The sequence below is a fragment of the Phasianus colchicus genome, chromosome 19 (genome assembly GCF_987193195.1).
Source record: "Phasianus colchicus chromosome 19, bPhaCol1.hap1.1, whole genome shotgun sequence".
Taxonomy (NCBI): domain Eukaryota; kingdom Metazoa; phylum Chordata; class Aves; order Galliformes; family Phasianidae; genus Phasianus; species Phasianus colchicus.
In genome coordinates, this window is record NC_143454.1 from 7,608,317 (window position 1) to 7,625,780 (window position 17,464).

At 42.9% G+C, this 17,464-nt stretch overlaps 2 protein-coding genes across 4 annotated transcripts in view; one reads left to right on the forward strand and one right to left on the reverse strand.

Annotated features, from left to right (window-relative positions):
• On the reverse strand, nt 1-2,894 carry DOLK (dolichol kinase). Its single transcript, XM_031601684.2, has 2 exons — nt 2,778-2,894; nt 1-2,006 (listed from the first exon to the last, which is right to left on the reverse strand). The coding sequence occupies exon 2, from the start codon at nt 1,899-1,901 to the stop codon at nt 330-332; it is 1,572 nt and encodes a 523-aa protein (XP_031457544.2). The 5' UTR covers nt 1,902-2,006; nt 2,778-2,894; the 3' UTR covers nt 1-329.
• Nucleotides 2,854-17,464, forward strand: part of NUP188 (nucleoporin 188) — a 27,126-nt gene continuing 12,515 nt past the window's right edge. For 2 of the 3 annotated variants that reach the window (XM_090121389.1, XM_031601677.2), the window contains exons 1-25: nt 2,854-2,954; nt 4,697-4,751; nt 5,345-5,418; nt 5,991-6,075; nt 6,673-6,753; nt 7,222-7,266; nt 7,772-7,864; nt 8,000-8,119; nt 8,545-8,756; nt 9,539-9,653; nt 10,141-10,341; nt 11,070-11,159; nt 11,705-11,770; nt 12,302-12,421; nt 12,569-12,695; nt 12,811-12,966; nt 13,273-13,399; nt 13,867-13,954; nt 14,043-14,119; nt 14,279-14,393; nt 14,728-14,848; nt 15,074-15,140; nt 15,588-15,716; nt 16,670-16,803; nt 17,141-17,247. In XM_090121389.1, the coding sequence (XP_089977515.1) occupies nt 2,929-2,954; nt 4,697-4,751; nt 5,345-5,418; nt 5,991-6,075; nt 6,673-6,753; nt 7,222-7,266; nt 7,772-7,864; nt 8,000-8,119; nt 8,545-8,756; nt 9,539-9,653; nt 10,141-10,341; nt 11,070-11,159; nt 11,705-11,770; nt 12,302-12,421; nt 12,569-12,695; nt 12,811-12,966; nt 13,273-13,399; nt 13,867-13,954; nt 14,043-14,119; nt 14,279-14,393; nt 14,728-14,848; nt 15,074-15,140; nt 15,588-15,716; nt 16,670-16,803; nt 17,141-17,247 (2,631 nt within the window). In that variant the 5' untranslated portion in view covers nt 2,854-2,928. Of the gene's footprint in view, nt 2,955-3,147; nt 3,242-4,696; nt 4,752-5,344; nt 5,419-5,990; nt 6,076-6,672; nt 6,754-7,221; nt 7,267-7,771; nt 7,865-7,999; nt 8,120-8,544; nt 8,757-9,538; nt 9,654-10,140; nt 10,342-11,069; nt 11,160-11,704; nt 11,771-12,301; nt 12,422-12,568; nt 12,696-12,810; nt 12,967-13,272; nt 13,400-13,866; nt 13,955-14,042; nt 14,120-14,278; nt 14,394-14,727; nt 14,849-15,073; nt 15,141-15,587; nt 15,717-16,669; nt 16,804-17,140; nt 17,248-17,464 lie in introns of those variants that run through there. The other variant, XM_090121390.1, reaches the window with a different exon arrangement.

Sequence of the window (17,464 nt, forward strand, 5' to 3'; positions counted from 1 at the left end):
AAAGCTTCAGCTCAGGCAGTTCTTGGGGAAATGTAAGAGGCAGAGAAATCAGTACTTGGCAATAGGGAATATCAATTCAGAATGGCTTAACAGATTCTCCCCTGTGATTTTTTTTTTTTTTTAATATGACAAAAATCAAGTTGTGCTGTTTTAAAAACTACAGAAAAAGAGACTGAAGCAAAACTTTTATTTTTAAATAGATTTCTTTTCCTTTGTTTTTAACAAAAGAAAAACACTGTTTGGATCATCTTTCATCTGTGATTGATGTGCATATATTAAGTTGCTGCTTTCCTCTATAAGTGGAGAAACCTCTATTCTTGGAAGTGCTTTTAAACCATAAACAGGATCTGGAGGTAGAGAGGTAACAACAAATTATCAATTTGGGTTGTGTAAGCTTCCAAAAGAGAAACTAAGCTCACAGACACCAGAATCCAGGCATAGCTGGAGTTCAGGTTCACGCTGCTGTCAAAGATCAGAATAAGAGCCACAGCAATGATCTGAGCGAAAACTGCTGTCATTGTCCCTTCAAAGGTCTTCTTTGTGCCCGGCCATTTGATTTCCCCCATGGTACTGCCAAAAACAGAGGCCATGGTGTCTCCTACCCCTACCGCAAGCACTCCAGCGTAGGGCACCAGTGCTCCTGCCCCAGACAAGGTACCTTTAGGGGCACAAGATCTGGGGAACAACCACACTGGGAGGGACATGCCAAGAAGAAGGTAAATGTGAGTCAAGATTAGAGGCCCACTGTCTCTTTCATCCAAGAAGAGAGACAGCAAATAGCGAAGAGTTTGACCAAGCGGTTTGATCCTGAAGTACCGAATATACTCTAAGAATATGAACACTGCCAGACACAGGACTGCAGCAACATAGAGAAGCTGGCGGTCGTAAATTAGTCCAGGAACGTAGGTTGCTACAATAATGAAATGGAAGTACTTCCTGGTTATGGTTGAGGCCTGGTGTTTTTTAGATTCAGACGATCTCTTGGCATTCTGGTAGAAAACTATGCCGCACGCTGAAGCAGCCAAAAAAGTCCAATATATGAGCAGGTAAACCCTCGTCTGTGTCTGAAACAAGAACTGGAGCAGCCAAAACAAAGGGTTCCTCCGGATCAGTCGGTAAAGCCAAGGCATGATGACCCCTAAGCCTAGCACTGCTGTCATCATGTGGAAAAACATGGAGGAGATCCACGTACCCGAATCCATGAAAATGAAGAGAACAGTGAAAAAAAGCCCAAGAATAATAACTCCAATAACTGCCACCAGAAGGAAGAAGTCTATGGGTTCACCTCTGCCCTCGATTACATTCAGTGAGCGTTTAATGAGCTGATTGAGAACAAAACTTATACCTCCGAGAACTAGCAATGCTTCTCCAGGAGTAAAACATCGAGGCAGCAGGTAGAGCAAGATCATACTGAGGTAGACAAAAATTAGCAGCACTTCTAGGACCTCTATCACTTCTGAAACAGTCAAAGAGTGCTTCATGGTATAGATAATTATACTGCCAGCAACACCTGTGAGTATGCAAGTGTTGGTGGGCACAGGTTTTGTGATGCCAACAGCAATTACAGACAAAAATAGAGCAACCAACATGCCAGTGGAAGCTACAACTATGCCAAAGCGTTCAAAGTACACGATACCAGCGGCCTTGCACCTTTCCTTCATTGCTATCCCCAGCAAGGGGATGACCATGCTGGCAGGCAGGAGCCCACTGTTTGCTGTGCTGCGGAACTGGAACACAGCCCCCCCCTGCTGCAGCAGGCGGTCCCATTTGAACTGGACATAGAAAGCCTGGATGGCAAGAGCTACAGCACACCAGGAGTAGCGGTCCCACACCACTGCATGCACGCACAGAACGATGCTGAAGACGATCAGGGATTCCACCAGCACTGGTTTGTTTAACATGGTTCCAGTCCAATGTGGCTTTGGCTTTCAAGATCTTTCTTATGGGTCCCAATCTTCTCAGTAGTTGTCCACTAGAAGGAATTCTCTTTCACATTACTGTGATTCCTATGAAAAACAAACAAACAATGAAAGCAACTATTGGAAAACCAGAAAAATCGAAGCTCAAATTAGACTGATGTTATATGCCAACTATTAATCAGAGATAAGAAGGGATCAGCCAAAACCGTTATCCCTATTTGAGAATCTAAGCTGTGACAGAAGCCAATTGCTCAGTATGTGGGTATTCAGATACTGCAACAGAAATACTTTAAATTTTGCCTTTGACTTGAAATATGAAGCAAACAAGCCACAACTATTCCCAGATGGCTTCACTGCAGCAAGCTGCCAGCTGGGCTCCAGGACATGGAGCAATTTCACCACTTGCGATGCAGATCTTCTGTTCCAGCTTTCAAAAGCTGCTGACGTTCAGATTTGCAACACGAGGTATTTCACTGCTGCGTTACTTTCTGGTCCCTGCCAGGTAACCCTGCCGGTGCCTAAGGGGCAGCACACAGGGGAAGGACTCCTCAGTGCAGTGTGCACTGCTGGGCTATCGGCTCATGGCTTTAAACTAAAGCACGGCAGATTTCGGTTAGATACTAGGAAAAAACCGTTAATAATGAGGGCGCTGGGAGCTGTGGATGCCCCAGCCTGGCAGTGCTCAGGGCCGGGCTGGACGGGGCTTCGGCCAGGGCGGCAGAAGCCCGGCTGCTCTAGGCTGGGAACCTTCCTCGCCGCCCTCCGCCGTCCCCCGGACCCCGCTAGGCCCTGACAGAAGGCGCTGCCCAAGGCCCTCCGAGAGGCCGCGGCCGCCCGCTCCCCGCGGCGCTCACCTACCTGGCAACACGCCGCCATCTTGGCGCTGCCGCGCGTCACATGACCCAGCGCAACGGGGAGGGAGGGGGAGCGGAGGCGGAGCGGCCGCACCACGTGACGCCGGCGGGGCGCAGCGCTCGGCCTCGCGGGTCACGTGAGAGGGGCAGCGAAGATGGCGGCGGGCGGGCTGTGCGCGAGGTGCGGGGATGCGACGGCCGTTGCTGCGGCGGGAACGGAGAGCGGGGGCGGGGGGCGCCGTCCCTCGTTGTGCGCGCGCTCCCGCCGCTGGGGGAGGGAGAGAAGGAGACCGGCGGAGAGGAGGAGCCGTGGGGGAGGGGAGCGGAGGGGGGCGGATAGGGTAGAGTTAACGGCCGCGGGGCCCGCGCCGCTCTGACCCCGCCTCTCGGCCCGGCCCCGCCCCGTCCTTCGGCTGCGGGGCCCTGAGGCGCTCCGTGCGACTCCTGCGCGATGCCGCCGGCGCCTCGGTTCGTGGGGAGCGCGGTTCGCTGAGGAAATCCCCTCCTCGGCCGCCTCAGCGGGCGGAGCTGCGCTCGGCGGGCTCATTCCGTGCCCGCAGGGCGGCGGCGACCCCTGTGGAAGTGCGGCGTCTCGGCCTCGTTCCTCCGAGAGCCCTTCGCTCACCGAGGGGAACCGGCAGCCGCGTGGAGCTGTAGGAAGGAAGGAAGGAAGCCCTTTTTTGGGATGAGCTCCTTCGGATCGCTGCTTTCGTTCCCTTTTGGTCGTTTATTCTGTCGCTTTCAGACTCCGTTTGGCCCTGCGTGTCTAAATTGCGTTAAAGCAGGGCTCGCAAACCCGGCGGGGCCGGGAGCAGCTCTGTGCCCTATGGGAGCTTTCCTTCCATCGCTCTCCCGCGGTCTGATTAAAGAGGTTGGGGTGGAACGGAGTGCGAGGTTGGCTCTTGCACTGCAAAGACATTCGTTTCTTGGTAAAATCCAGTGTCCTTTCTGCACACGTTGGGCTGCAAGGGCTCCACCTGCACGGTCAGCAGGGCTCCCACACAGCGAGCTGCTCCTGCTGAGGAGTTTGGAGGTAGAAAACTGGTTGGTAGACGTATTGGAAATAGCAGCTTCCATAAGCCGTTTGGATGGCACCGTATCAGGTGTTACAGGTGACTCTTGCTTCTATAGTGGCTTATTTCGATGATGCCGATCTAAAGTTATTGGGTTATGGGTTGTTATTTTTTAAACCACCTTTGCACGGGGAGTTGTGGCATTTTTACTCCTTGATTCGTGTTATATTGCTGACAAATCCTCAGTTTTAAGTTTGCTGAGCTGCTCTTTTTGGCACGCGTGCTTCTGCAGAGCTGCTGTAGGGAGGCTCGTCTTTGTAGGTGCATGTGCCAGGGTGAGGGGTTGGTCTGTAACACCTTGCAGCACAAGTTGGCTTTCCTACAAACTTCCCAGGAAGCAGGAAGAAACAAGCAGCTCAGGTGCATGTTCTGAATAGCTGAGGCTAGTGGAACTTCCTCTTTGGAAAGGTGTTGTGTTTCTTCTCTTCGCCTGGTTTTGTATTCGTCTTTGAGTGAAGGTAGAAGCTGTTAAAGAGGAATTTGTTTGGAGGGAAGCATCAGATGAAACCTGATAAAATACTGCTCTGCTCTTTATTTAGGTTTCTTCTACTAACCCTAAGCTTTCAATTAACAAGATCAGGTTGAATTTGTAAGCTGATGTAAACTCGCATTGAAGAAGTATCATATTTATAAGCTTTGTTCTAGCAGCAGTCACCCTCTTGGTTTTCCAGCATATCTGAAACTGCTCAGCTAAAAACGAATGTCCTTTAAATCATTTTTCTTTTACTTTATATTGCAATATGATCTGCTCTAAAATAATAATTGCAAGTTTGAAAAGGTGAGTGCTAAATAGAAGCCTGAAATGGGGTTTGTTATTAAAACAGTCTCCATGTTTTCCCTTTGTCTACAGGAGCAGCAGAGAATTGTGGACAATTCTCCTGGGCAGGTCAGCTTTAAGAGAACCAGTAAGTCTATGTCTTGATAAGCCCATTTACCTGTCACTTACTGCACTCCATGGCCAAATACATCATTTGTACATCTCTTTGAATACTTGTCTTGTTGCCTTTTCCTTTTCCTTGGTGTGATTTTTGTTGCTCTTTCTCCATTGCTTGTTTGTTCTTCCACTCTTTGCTTATAGTTGCTTCATCAGCTTCTGCCTGGAAGAGAGTATATGAAAAGGTGGTTCCCTTTCAGGAGTGGACAGAAGTGCTGCTTGCTAGACTGACTGATATAGGGTATATGTGAGTGGTACAGCCTGCTTCTGAATTTTCTGGGATGAAGCCCCTGCATCCAGGATGTGCCCAGAGGATGGAAATACAAACGTATCAGAACCTAGACCAGTACCTTCTCGTTCCTCTCCTTTCCTAATACTAGGCAAGACAGCAAGCTTTCTCATACAATACTCACCTTGAATCAGTCTGAATCGTAGATGCTGTTGTTTGCCTTGTGTTGTTCCTGTCTCTGTGATGGTGGAATTTCTTTGCTTCACTTAAACAAATCTGCTACTGGACTGGAGATGTTGAGGAATCTGTTCAGTAGTGTTTGGTTCTTTTTTTAGGCACAGATTGGATCAGAACTGAACAAGCACTGGCAGAGATTGTTAGAAGGGCTTTCGTACTACAAACCTCCAAGGTACAGTAATTGTCTGATAATAGAAATTAACCTCTAAAATGGAATCTAATAGTAAGTAGAGGAGCACGTTGAATATTTCTGATTTTCTAAAAATGCATCTTTATTCTCTTGCATGAGGAGCAACAATGGGAAGTGCTTAATCCAGACTACTTTCTAGGCCATAAAATACAAGCCAGAAAGAAATAACAGTAGCTTCTGCTCTCATTACCAGTATTGGAGAGCTCTTAACCCTTCCTTACCTGTGCTCAGCTGTGGTGCACAAGTGCAAGTATGCACTCTGCAATGAAGTGGCTCCTCTTGACGCTTGGTCATGTCAGAAGGATAACAGGATTCCTTCACTGGAAAGGATAGAATGAATGTAGCCTGTATTTATTATACTAATAAAGTAGTGAACAATGTTGAGTATTATCTGGTAGGAAAACTTGTGGTTGTTGATGTATGACATATTAAAAGGCCACTGAGAGCAAACGAGTTCAGTTTAAACTGATAAAATTGAGAACTTGGAAATTAAGCCTCTTGAGTTCATTCCTTGGGGTTGCTGTGTTATTAATGATGGCTGTTTTTTTCTTTAGTACAACTTCAGCAGAGAAGATAAAAGCTGACAAAGATGTAGCTGCTCCACTAAAAGAGTTGGGCCTGAGGGTCAGCAAGTTTTTGGTGAGTGAAGGTGCTTTTCTGATAATTTTTTTTATCCTCACTTTTTCTTGATGCTAAGGAGACGAAAAATTAAGTTTCTTTCAGTTCAAAGTAATCTAGAGGAGGTTACAAATACCCATAGAGGCTCTACATCAAAATTCCCTGAAGTTATTAGTGACTGCATGAGGTAGTTTGTTTTTCCTGGTTTTCATCCCCTCCTGCTTTTCAGAAGCAATCCTCTTCGATCTTGGGCTCTTTCAAGACATCTGAACCAGTGTCCCTTAAAGTATCTGCCACAAATGCTGTTTACCTGCAGGGTTATATTCCTTGTGATTCCCCTATGGGTGTGAGAGTAGGTGACTGGTGGCAGTACCTTTGTTTAAGTGACTGCAGTGCTCCTTTGCTGAGGTTTTAACTGGCTGCATCTTAGTTACATCAAAGCTTGCTCTCAGTGGAAGTGCTGACTGAAACAAGCATCATCCTGAAAAGCAAGAATTTTCTATTATTATTTATTTTAAAGAGAAAATCTGCCTGAAATATTGGAGAGAATCTTTAATGAATTCAGTTGACTTTTGTTCATTTCAGAACATCTCTTTTTTTTTTTTTTTTTTTTTTCAGGGTCTGGATGAAGAGCAGAGTGTGCAGTTGTTGCAGTGTTATCTTCAGGAGGATTACAGAGGAACAAGGGACTCCCTGAAGGTCCTTAGCTCCCATTTATTTCCTGCTTACTGTACATCTGTCCACAATACCAGTAATCTGTTGATGAACATGATCGTATGCAACCCCACATTCTGAATTGGAAAAGACCATAGTTTGTGTTCACTAAACCTGCAGTGGCCAAGTACCACTGTACAGAAATGTGACAGCAGGAATTCGGGTCTAACTTTCTGGTCCTCTTCCTGTTTGAATCTGGCTGCAAGGATTTGGCTCATCTCTGTCTCAGGAATACAGGAAACTTACAGATGTGTGAATGAGAGTGGGTGGAGATGAAGAACGAACATTTACAAATAAGTATTTTGTTTTTTTAATTTTGGAAACTGCCTTTCCAAAAGAAATGGAAAGCAAAAATTTCTCATTTCTTTCAGCTGTTTGTTTGTTTGTTTTTGATGATATTTGTGAGTAGGTATTTCTGCAGTAGGTAATTATTTTCTTATGTTTTGCTTACAGACAGTTCTTCAGGATGAAAGGCAGAGTCAGGCTCTGATGTTGAAGGTTAGTCGTTTCCATTTATATTTTCTAGTGAAAAGGTCTGAGAACTAACATTTTGTTAGTTGGGATGACGGGGATTTTAGGGTTAATGTCAGGGAGTTCAGCTGTCAGGTGAATGCTTCCACATTTTCCAAAGCCTGTGGGTTTATATGTTTCTGTCTGAAGGCATAACTCTGAAATGGAGGTTGATCATCACTCCTGGCAGAGGTTATTAAAGATTAAGAATGGAAGATTGTCTCTTATTTTTGCCTTTCTTTTCCAAGTTTTATTGAATAGCATAATTATAGACATGTCCCAACAATGTGTTTTATTGAATTCTGTTAATTAAATTTTAGTGTTTTTTTTTTTTAATTAAATTTTTTAGATAATTTAAAACTGCTTAGTTGAAATTCCATCTGTAGTAGTGTTTGAGCACTATCTATTCTGGTGATGTAGGCGCTGGAAGGGGGAAGTGAATGGGAGTTGAACACAGTACCAAACTGATGCTGGTAATGTTATGTATTCACAGCTTGCTGACTATTACTACGAAGAGAGGATCTGCATTCTGCGCTGTGTTCTCCATCTGCTCACTTATTTTCAGGATGAGAGGCACCCTTATACAGTGAGTACAGGAACCTTTCCTGTCATTGAAATAAGCTAAATATGTAAGTTGTGTCCTAATTATCCACTTGTGGTTGCAAAAAACACACAAGAATGCATGTGGAAGTTCACTTATTTATTTCTTTGCTTGTTTAAGGCACAGTACTTCCAGTGTGTCGAAAAGTTGGAGAAGGAACTAGTTCCTAATTACCGTAAACAGTTTGAAGAACTGTACAAAGCTGAAGCTCCTACATGGGAAACACATGGAAATCTCATGGTATTTTTTTTTCCATGCTCTTCTATAAAACTTACCAAGTGTATCTGTCTAACTTAGAAAGTCTTTCTTTATATATAGTGTGTTGAAAAGTCTGTGCAGACGTAGCCTAGAATGGTGGCTCTTAGTCCAAGAAATCTAACCATTGTTTTTAATTGAGCACACTTTTGCTCTGAACCAAAGCAAGCTGTTTGAAACACATTCTTCCTTGTAAGAAATCTGTTGATAACACTCAGCTAACAGATCGTTTCATGTGGCTCTTCGTAGTCTCTCTGTGTCAGCACACTGTACTTGCAGTGGCTTTTCTTGTTATTAATACAAACCACCAACTATGCAAACTTTGAAATAGCTCAGCCCACCATGGTTTCTGATTGCTTTGTCTGATCTCTGAGCTTTGATGCATGATGGTGGGTCTTTTCCTTGTGCAGACAGAACGTCAGGTTTCCCGTTGGTTTGTGCAATGCCTCCGTGAGCAGTCCATGCTCCTGGAAGTCATCTTCCTCTACTATGCATACTTTGAAATGGCACCTGATGAGCTTCTGGCATTTGCAAAGTTGTTCAAGGAGCAGGGATTTGGCACTAGACAAACCAACAGGCATTTGGTAGATGAGAGCATGGATCACCTGGTGGATCGTATTGGGTAAGTAACATGTATGTTTGTGAAGTGAGTACAGAACAGTGCAGTTGTTTTTCTCAGTAAAAAAAAAAAAAAGAAAGAAAGAAAGAACTTATTTTTTTCTTTTCTCTCTTAAAATCACCACTTTAAAATCACCTCTCGGAAAATCAAGCTGAACTAATTGTGATGAAGGCAGAATGTCTTTCTGATTGCATTGGACATTTGTGGCAAAATGAAGATGTGATTGCAAAGCAGAGGGGCATCCACATGCCAGCTTTAACTGTCTGTAGGAAGAATAGCAATGAAGACACAGTGCCATTTATTCTTAGATGATCTATTTGTAAAGTGAAACTACATCTTCACAGCTCTGTACTGTGAACTGAATTGCCTTAGTACAAACTGTGGGTCTGCTTACACAAGTGGCCACAATGCCTTTGTTTTGCTGTGTGGGACATAGCTTAGGTTGCATCCTGAAAGACTGAGAGTCTTGGTGGGTGGCATAGAGTTAAAAAGGTAGAAAAACTATCTTTAAATTTCAGTGACTTTTTTTTGTTTGTGCAACGGTAGTTTTGAAGATTTAATCCATTCTATGCTTAGCATTTCAAGACAAAATTTGGATTACCTGCTGCTAATTTACATGATTTCATATTTCTTCAAAGAGCAGCTGAACCAATGTAACTGAATGTTGTTCTTTGACTGACTGTTTGTCATTCTTTTTAAACTAGAAACCAACCAAACAAAAACAACTGAATTCTGAAATAAAGTGTCTCACCTACTTGATTTTTTTTCCTCTTTCCTGCTTGCAGCTACTTTAGTGCTCTTATTCTGGTGGAAGGCATGGAAATTGACTCCCTCCATGAACGAGCTTTGGATGATAGGACAGAAGAGCACAAGTTAGCCAGTAATGCACATATCCACCAGGTAAAGTGCAGGCAGGGTAACCCCAAGTTCAGCCTGACAGTGTAAAACTTCCTCTGGTTATCCAAGCAGTGCTGCTAAAAGATTATGTATAAAAGGTTCTGACTTCTGTTTGCTGACCAAATATAAGAGCTAGCGTCTAATTAATTCTTCTCCCACTTATTTACTTGATCATCTCGGGCCTTTCTTTAAAGAAAGGTGTGTCAAAGAGATAGGCAATGGGAGCTTTAAAAAAAAAAATCTTCTGTTTCATTCCCTTCTCAATGTCAGGGCTTTTAGGACAGGGAACTTCTGAGGTTAGAAGAACAGAAAGTCAGTAAAACATACACAAAACCAGACCAGGACTGCAAACGCACGGTTTGGTCCATTGGATGTTTGAAGTAGTTGTAATAGAAATGAGTGTTAGCAGAAAGATGCCATCAGCAATATGCTTACTGAGTATTTTCTGCTTCTGTGGGATCTCAGCTGTGTTGCTCTTGTCTCTGTGCAGGAAATGGACAATCAGCTGCTGCAGCTAGGGGATGTCTCACATCATGCTCCAGTACTTTTGGCTTGGGCTCTGCTCCGTCATACCATAAATCCTGAGGAATCAGCCAATGTTATCAGGAGAATGGGCAGCACTGCTATCCAGCTCAATGTGTTCCAGTACCTGACAAAGCTTCTGAAATCACTTAGCAGTGGGGGCAAGAATGTGAGTTTCTTAGTATCATGTGTAAGCTCTTGAAGGCTTTTAACTACTAATGATGTGAAGATGTGGTGGGAAGTGGATGATTTTGAATCAAAGTGATTGCAAGCTAAAGCTGATTTGAACCATAGCATATAAATAAAGCATGTTTTATCATCTCACATTCTTCCTGTAAAAAGCAGAAATCAAACTGGTACTAAACAGATTTTTATGCCTAAAAAATAAAAAAAAAACGCAACTGAACGAAAACAAACAAAAAACCTTCTGTAGGTAGGAGTGTTGTACATCATTTGATCAGAACAGACTGCATCTAATCACATTTGTTGATTTGCCTCCATGGGTATATTTGCTGTTGTAGATCTTAACCCTGCTGATTTAATTCTGCACTGTTCTCCAGATATGGTTTCATTAAGCAATACAGTGTGTGAGAGCAATCACATTGGTGGGCAGAAATCGATGAAAACAAATCTGATTTCTCTGAACACTGAATAATTTTTTGATGTTTTGAAAGCATTTCTCATGATATTAGTAGTAGCAGTGAATGATTTCTCAGTTCAGTGAAACTTTTCATGTTATATGTGGTTTAACTGACAACTCTTTATTGTACTGTAGCAAGGATACATGACAGAGGCAGTTACTGAGAGGTGTGCTGTTTGTAAAGGAGGCTGCTGTTAGACTATGCTTTGTGGCTCATAATCTCTCCTGTAATGCTCTTATGTATTCTTTCTTTGCAGTGTACAGTCAGCACAGCCTGTATGTGCGTTTATGGGCTTCTTTCCTTTGTCCTGACATCGCTGGAATTGCATACATTGGGCAATCAGCAAGTAAGCATCCAACACTCATTGCATCTGTTAGCTAATTTGAAATAACCTGTCATAACTGATACTAATTACTTCTGTTAAGTTGTAATCTTGCATTTGAAACAGCAAAATTTGTGTTTTAGATAGTTTTAGAAGTGTGGTTTACACTATGCACGTTTAGTAAGTACCTCTGCAGACTGGCTGAATAACAATGAAATGCAGCATGTCTTGAATTTGAAGTCCTAGGGATTTGAAACTATTTGTCATTGTTTTATTTCCAAAGCAATGGAAGTAATACATTTTCAGTTTTTAAGTTTGATGGGAGATCATATAGTCCTTCGTAAATGTACTGGATGTGTTTATTCTGGCCAGGCCATTCCTTGATAGGAAGCATGGCTTTAGATTGGCTTTGTGGGGGGTGTTTCCTTCTCTTTTGACAAGAAAAAGTAGTTCCATCTTGGTTGGTAAGCATGGAAACTTGAATTTAGGAATGTGACAAAATTTGGTTCTGATGAGAACTCTCTGTGTAAAGTAATGTTTTATTTTGTTTTTCCTCATGTTCTCTGAAGGATATAATTGATGCAGCATGTGAAGTTCTGGCAACTTCCAGCATTCCTCAGCTCTTCTGGAAGACAGTGAGTGTGCTGGCAATTTCTTTGACCTACCTTGCTTATAACCAAAACCTGATGAAAAGATTCCCTTTTAGGAAAGGAACAGACTGATCATATTTAGTTAGCTAGTTGCTAGGAGGCCCTGAGGAGCCAGTGTTCATTTGTATCTATCTTACATTTATCTTTGCCCTTTCCTGCCTTTTAGGTCCATCCTTGGCTTTACTCTTGAAGGATACTGGAACAAGTTTTAATATAGGTGATAGTTGAAAACAGGGCTGGGATTGCAAAGACTGAACTAACTGCTGATAAAAGCATCATGCTTACTTTTTTGTTGTTACAGAATTAGGATGATGTGTAATGCATTAGTCTTATTTCCTGCCTTATACTTGCACACTGCCTCATGCTTTAGTCTGTGCAAGGACTGGAGTGATACTTCTGTGCATGATTGATGTCTCCAATGTATGTCTTGAAAAGGAGCTATATCCTTATGCTATACTGAGGCTATTTTAGCATTTCTCTTTAGCAGTAAGGCATTTGTTCTGTTTCCATTACCAGGAACCGACTGCAGGTCTGGGTATTATCCTGGACAGTGTATGTGGGATGTTCCCCCACCTTCTTACTCCTCTCCTTCAGCTGCTCCAGGCTCTTGTGTCAGATAAATCTACTGCAAAAAAGGTACAGGATCTCTCTTGGTGTGTGGGAGATTGTTTATTTCAAGATAGGGGTAGCATGCTCTTTGGTAATGCATGGTAATTTGGTTGATTTAATTTTTAAGAGGATCTGTCACTTTGGCTGTGTTTTTCAAGCTCTCTTTCTGTGCAGGTGTACAGTTTCCTGGATAAAATGTCTTTCTACATAGAACTCTACAAGCATAAACCTCCTGATGTGATCTCTCATGAAGATGGCACCCTGTGGCGAAGGCAGGCTCCAAAGCTCCTCTATCCTCTGGGTAAGGAAACTACATTTCATCTTTTCTTATTCAAGTGCTTTGGGGAATTTAATTATTTACCTGGCTTCTAATTCGTGGGGAGATTTATGGATTTACTTGCTTCTTCACTCTTTAGGACTAGGTCAGACAAATTTGCGGATACCTCAGGGAACAGTGGGCCAAGTGATGCTGGATGATCGAGCTTATTTAGTACGATGGGAGTATTCCTACAGCAGCTGGACACTGTTTACCTGTGAGATTGAAATGCTGCTCCATGTTGTATCCACAGCAGGTGAGAGAGGCAGGGAGTATAAGAGAGAATAAAGTAATTGATGTTAATAACTTTTAAGTTAACGGTAGGATTGAGAGCTCACAGTACCTCTGAAAGAGCTTGGAATACTCACTCAAAAACCCGTTTGTTTTCTTATTGTTGTTGGTTTTGGTTTGGGGTTTCAGTTATGGTAATTCACTGCAGTAGGCTGAGAGCATATAATGAGATGAGCCTGGGGATATTCTGGAAGATGAATGTGCATTGTTTTAAGCTTGATAACTGCTGTTGTGTGATTTTTGCATTCTAATGTTACTTTTCTTTACCTAGATGTGATTCAGCATTGCCAGAGGGTCAAGCCAATCATTGATCTGGTTCATAAAGTCATCAGCACTGATGTATCCATAGCAGATTGCCTTCTGCCAATCACATCACGAATCTACATGCTGCTGCAGAGGTGAGTCAGTGACCTGCATGGAGTCACTAACAGCAGGGATACCTGAGAAGACGTAATGAGCTGAAAGAGTGGTCACTTACCCATTTTACCAAAAGATTTGAAAGAAGGGCATCTCAATGGTTGAACTCCCCAGGGCTGACGTTCAGTAAGGACTGTTCTGGCTACAGAATGCTTTGATTCAGCAGAACCATCCCTCCTTCACTTCTTTCTTGGATGTTGTTGCATGTATTAACTCTCCCTCCAGTCATCTGCTGGATAATCACTGTTCACTGTGACAATCTGTTGTCTGATGAGCCTTGCCTTGTGCAGTAAATTGATCTGATTCAAGGGAGAGGAAGAGTTGGCAAGGCTAGACTGACAGTGTGGACTCTGTGCTGGAGAGTGGGTTTGATGCTTTGGATCAAGACAACAGTATATAGACTAGATCACAGATGGCAGTGCATTTTATGTGTATTTGTCTTTCCCAGGCTGACAACTGTAATCTCTCCCCCTATGGACGTTATTGCTTCTTGTGTCAATTGTTTGACAGTACTGGCTGCACGGATGCCAGCCAAGGTGAGGACCTTCTTGGTTTTCTAAGTGTGAGAACTACTACGTATGCATATGTGAGTGAGAGATAATATCTCTAATTGGTCTCATACAGGTTTGGACTGACCTTCACCATACGGGCTTCTTGCCATTCGTTGCCAATCCAGTGTCCAGTATGAATCACATGATAAGGTATTGGTGTTTTTTTTCCTGCCTGAATTGTTCATAATTTGTCATAAGACCTTTCTGCCTGTTTGAAATCTAAGGTTTATGAAATCTGTGTATCTGGCATTTCTCAGTCATGTCGAAGTTATACTATTTGTACACTGAATCTCCTTGCTTGTTTCACAGTGCAGAGGGAATGAATGCTGGGGGCTATGGAAACCTGCTGATGAGCATAGAGCAGCCTCAAGGCGAGTACAGCGTTACCATCTCCTTCTTGAACCTCATCACGACTCTGGTCCGGGTGAGTGCTTCTGGAGTGGTCATTGTGTGAAGTCAGCTGTAGACTGATACAATGAGAAAGTGAAATACAGCAGTGCCTGACATCCTCTATGCAATGTGTCTCTGAGTAATCAGTCATTGGTTGGCACTCCTTATGTGCTGCTGTTTTGTGCTTTCTCTGGTTCTTTCAAAAAACTGCTCTGATCTGAGCTACAAGAGAACAGAAATTGTTTGTAAATCTATGTCACCATGTTCACTGGTTTTCTCACATTTAAAGACACATGGCTGATCTTCCTATGAAATATTTAATCCCCTTTAAACCAGAAGGGAAAAAATAACATTTCTGTTTCTTCTAGGGACAGCTTGGTAGCACTCAGAGCCAAGGGCTTGTGCCCTGCATTGTGTTTGTCCTGAAGGAGATGTTACCAAATTACCACAAATGGCGTTACAACTCTCATGGAGTGAGAGAGAAAATCGGTAAGGACATTGAGAGGGTAGACAGGTGAGACCGAAAAGGATCACCTGTCTTGGGGAGAATGCATACATTTTTCCCATTTCCAATCAGATCTTTTCTGGCAGACATTTAGAATTTGCTTTGTGCATCCACTAATATTGCTAGATGCTGAGATTTGGTTGAAAATACTAGGGACTAGGTAACGTGTCTTCCTCAAAACTGAGCAGTCCATTTCATCTGTGTTTCAGGGTGCCTCATTCTACAATTGATTCATGCAATACTGAATTTATGCCCAGAAATGGATCCTCGCAGTAGGTGAGATGGGTGATGGATGTCAGGTCTGGGATAGGCTGGTTTACAGTGTAGCAGGAGTCTCTTGCTGTCCTTTTGTTTCAGTTTTTGAATGAAAGTTACCTGGAGTTTACTGGCCTGCTTATATAGTGCTGGTTTCAGTGCTTTTCTGCCTTATAGAGAATAGGAAGGGTAGAAAAAGATGAGAGACAAAGCAAAGCATGTTGGTTTTTAGAATATCTGATGAAGAAGGGGAAAAGAGCCTGTGTGTTCCATGGGGCAGCTACCACCCACCTTCCTATTTGATATATCCATTCTGAAGGAAGTAGAAGAAAGAATGAAGTGGGGGGCTACTGGACATGTAGGAATGCAAACATTACTTTGTGGTTGTTTAGTAAGTGGGGGGGGGGGAGGGGGAAGTACTATGAGAGATCTTAATGATGGTGTTCTTGTGGTGTTTGTGTTCCACAGCAATGTGCCCAGCCTTCAGTCCTTGTGCATCTTCAGTCTGGCCAACACTGAAGCAGGGCAAGCTGTCATTAACATCATGGGGATTGGTGTGGACACTATTGACATGGTAATGGCCTCCCAGTCTAGTAGGTGAGTCATGTGCTTCATCTCAGTAGTGTGAGGAGAAAAACAACGGGTAATATTTGAAATGTAGCTTTGACATAATTGCACTTGTTTGGGGATCTAGCCTGCCTTGTATATTCTAGAGGAACAAGCCTTCTTTGTTATGGATCCATTTGTAATTTTTGCTGTACACTCTCCATGCTATTCTTTAGTTTTCTACTTTGCTTAGTGTTAATGACATGTGTGGTGTCTTGATGGGTGCTCCATTACTTTGTTTGCTAGAAGTTACTTTTTTAAAATAATGTATTCACTTGAATTTAATTTCTGAGACTGAATAGAGGGAATTAGAAGCAAGAGGATTATAAGCCGAAGTTAGAATCTTCCTTGACACATAGCCAGCCAAACTTGTCAGGTTGTTTTTGAGAAAGTCTGCCATTCCTTTCTTTTAGAACATCTGGAAGGGAGTCCAGACTTGTTGGGGAGAAAACAATCTATGAAAATAGATTGCATAGATAGAAAAATCTATGTGAAAATCCTTTTTGGCTTTCATGTCTGTCCAGAATGTTTTTCTCGTAAGGAAACCTTGGAAAAATACTGGATTTAGAGCCAGTTTAGTCTCATCATCTATCATGGATGCCTTATAATTTCTTTAAGATTGGCTCTTGCAAATGTTTCTGCCTCTGTCTTAATGCATTTAAAATCTTTCTACTAAAGAGGGGGAGAAAAGTGACAATAGACTGTCAGACTATTTTCCTAAAATGTTTGATGCTGAGAGTTCAGGGCTGAGTAGACAATATATTTTGTGGCTGTGTGGGGGTTTGTGTTTCAGCAGCTGTTAGGTGGTGATGTGACAGCCAGAGTGAAAACGTGTTATAACCTCTGACTGCCAGAGTGCAGAATTTCATCTTTGAATGTTGTGCAGATAATGAATGTCAGTTGTCAACGCAATTACTTACTTTGGTTTCTTTTTTGAAATACAGTGATGAGTCACAAGGCCAAGGCCAGCTGCTGATACAAACTGTGAAGCTGGCATTCTCAGTCACCAATAATGTCATACGATTGAAACCCCCCTCTAGTGTGGTATCTCCACTAGAACAGGCACTCACTCAGCATGGTATGTATTCTTCCACAGGGACAGCCTGAGAAGCTGTGTTTTTTTGTTACTTAGAAATAGTCAGTGTGTGTCTCATTACAGACAGTATGTCAATTATTGAAATGTCCAAAATGTGCTTTCTAGTGATAGGAGAAGGCTAATTCTCCCTCCTGTATGAATGCCCTTCTAGCAGGTGGTAATCCTGTTTGTGGCAGAGGGGTTGGAACTAGGTGATCTTCAAGGTCCCATCGTGGTTCATTTTTTTTGGAAGACTTACCTAATTCTTTCCTTCTGCTAAGGAAGGCATTATTTGTGAAATAGCTGCTCTTATCTTTGATTTTGATTGTGTTCCCTTCAGGTGCTCATGGAAACAATCTTATTGCTGTCTTGGCCAAATACATCTACCACAAGCATGACCCTGCGCTGCCACGCCTGGCCATCCAGCTGCTCAAGCGACTGGCTACGGTAGGATGAGGCTCACACAAGAGCTTTGCTTCTTCCTTTGTGCCTGATTCCACTGCTGAAATTCTTTCAAAATAGTTTCTTCTGACTTGTTTGTATCAGGGAGGTTAATTAATGCAAGTCGGCTGAAGGCAGTGTGGACTGAAAGCTATTTATATTAGAGAAGAGGTGTTCTGTAGAATTTGTTATCCTGGCTTCTGATGTTTCTTTCCTTTTGCAG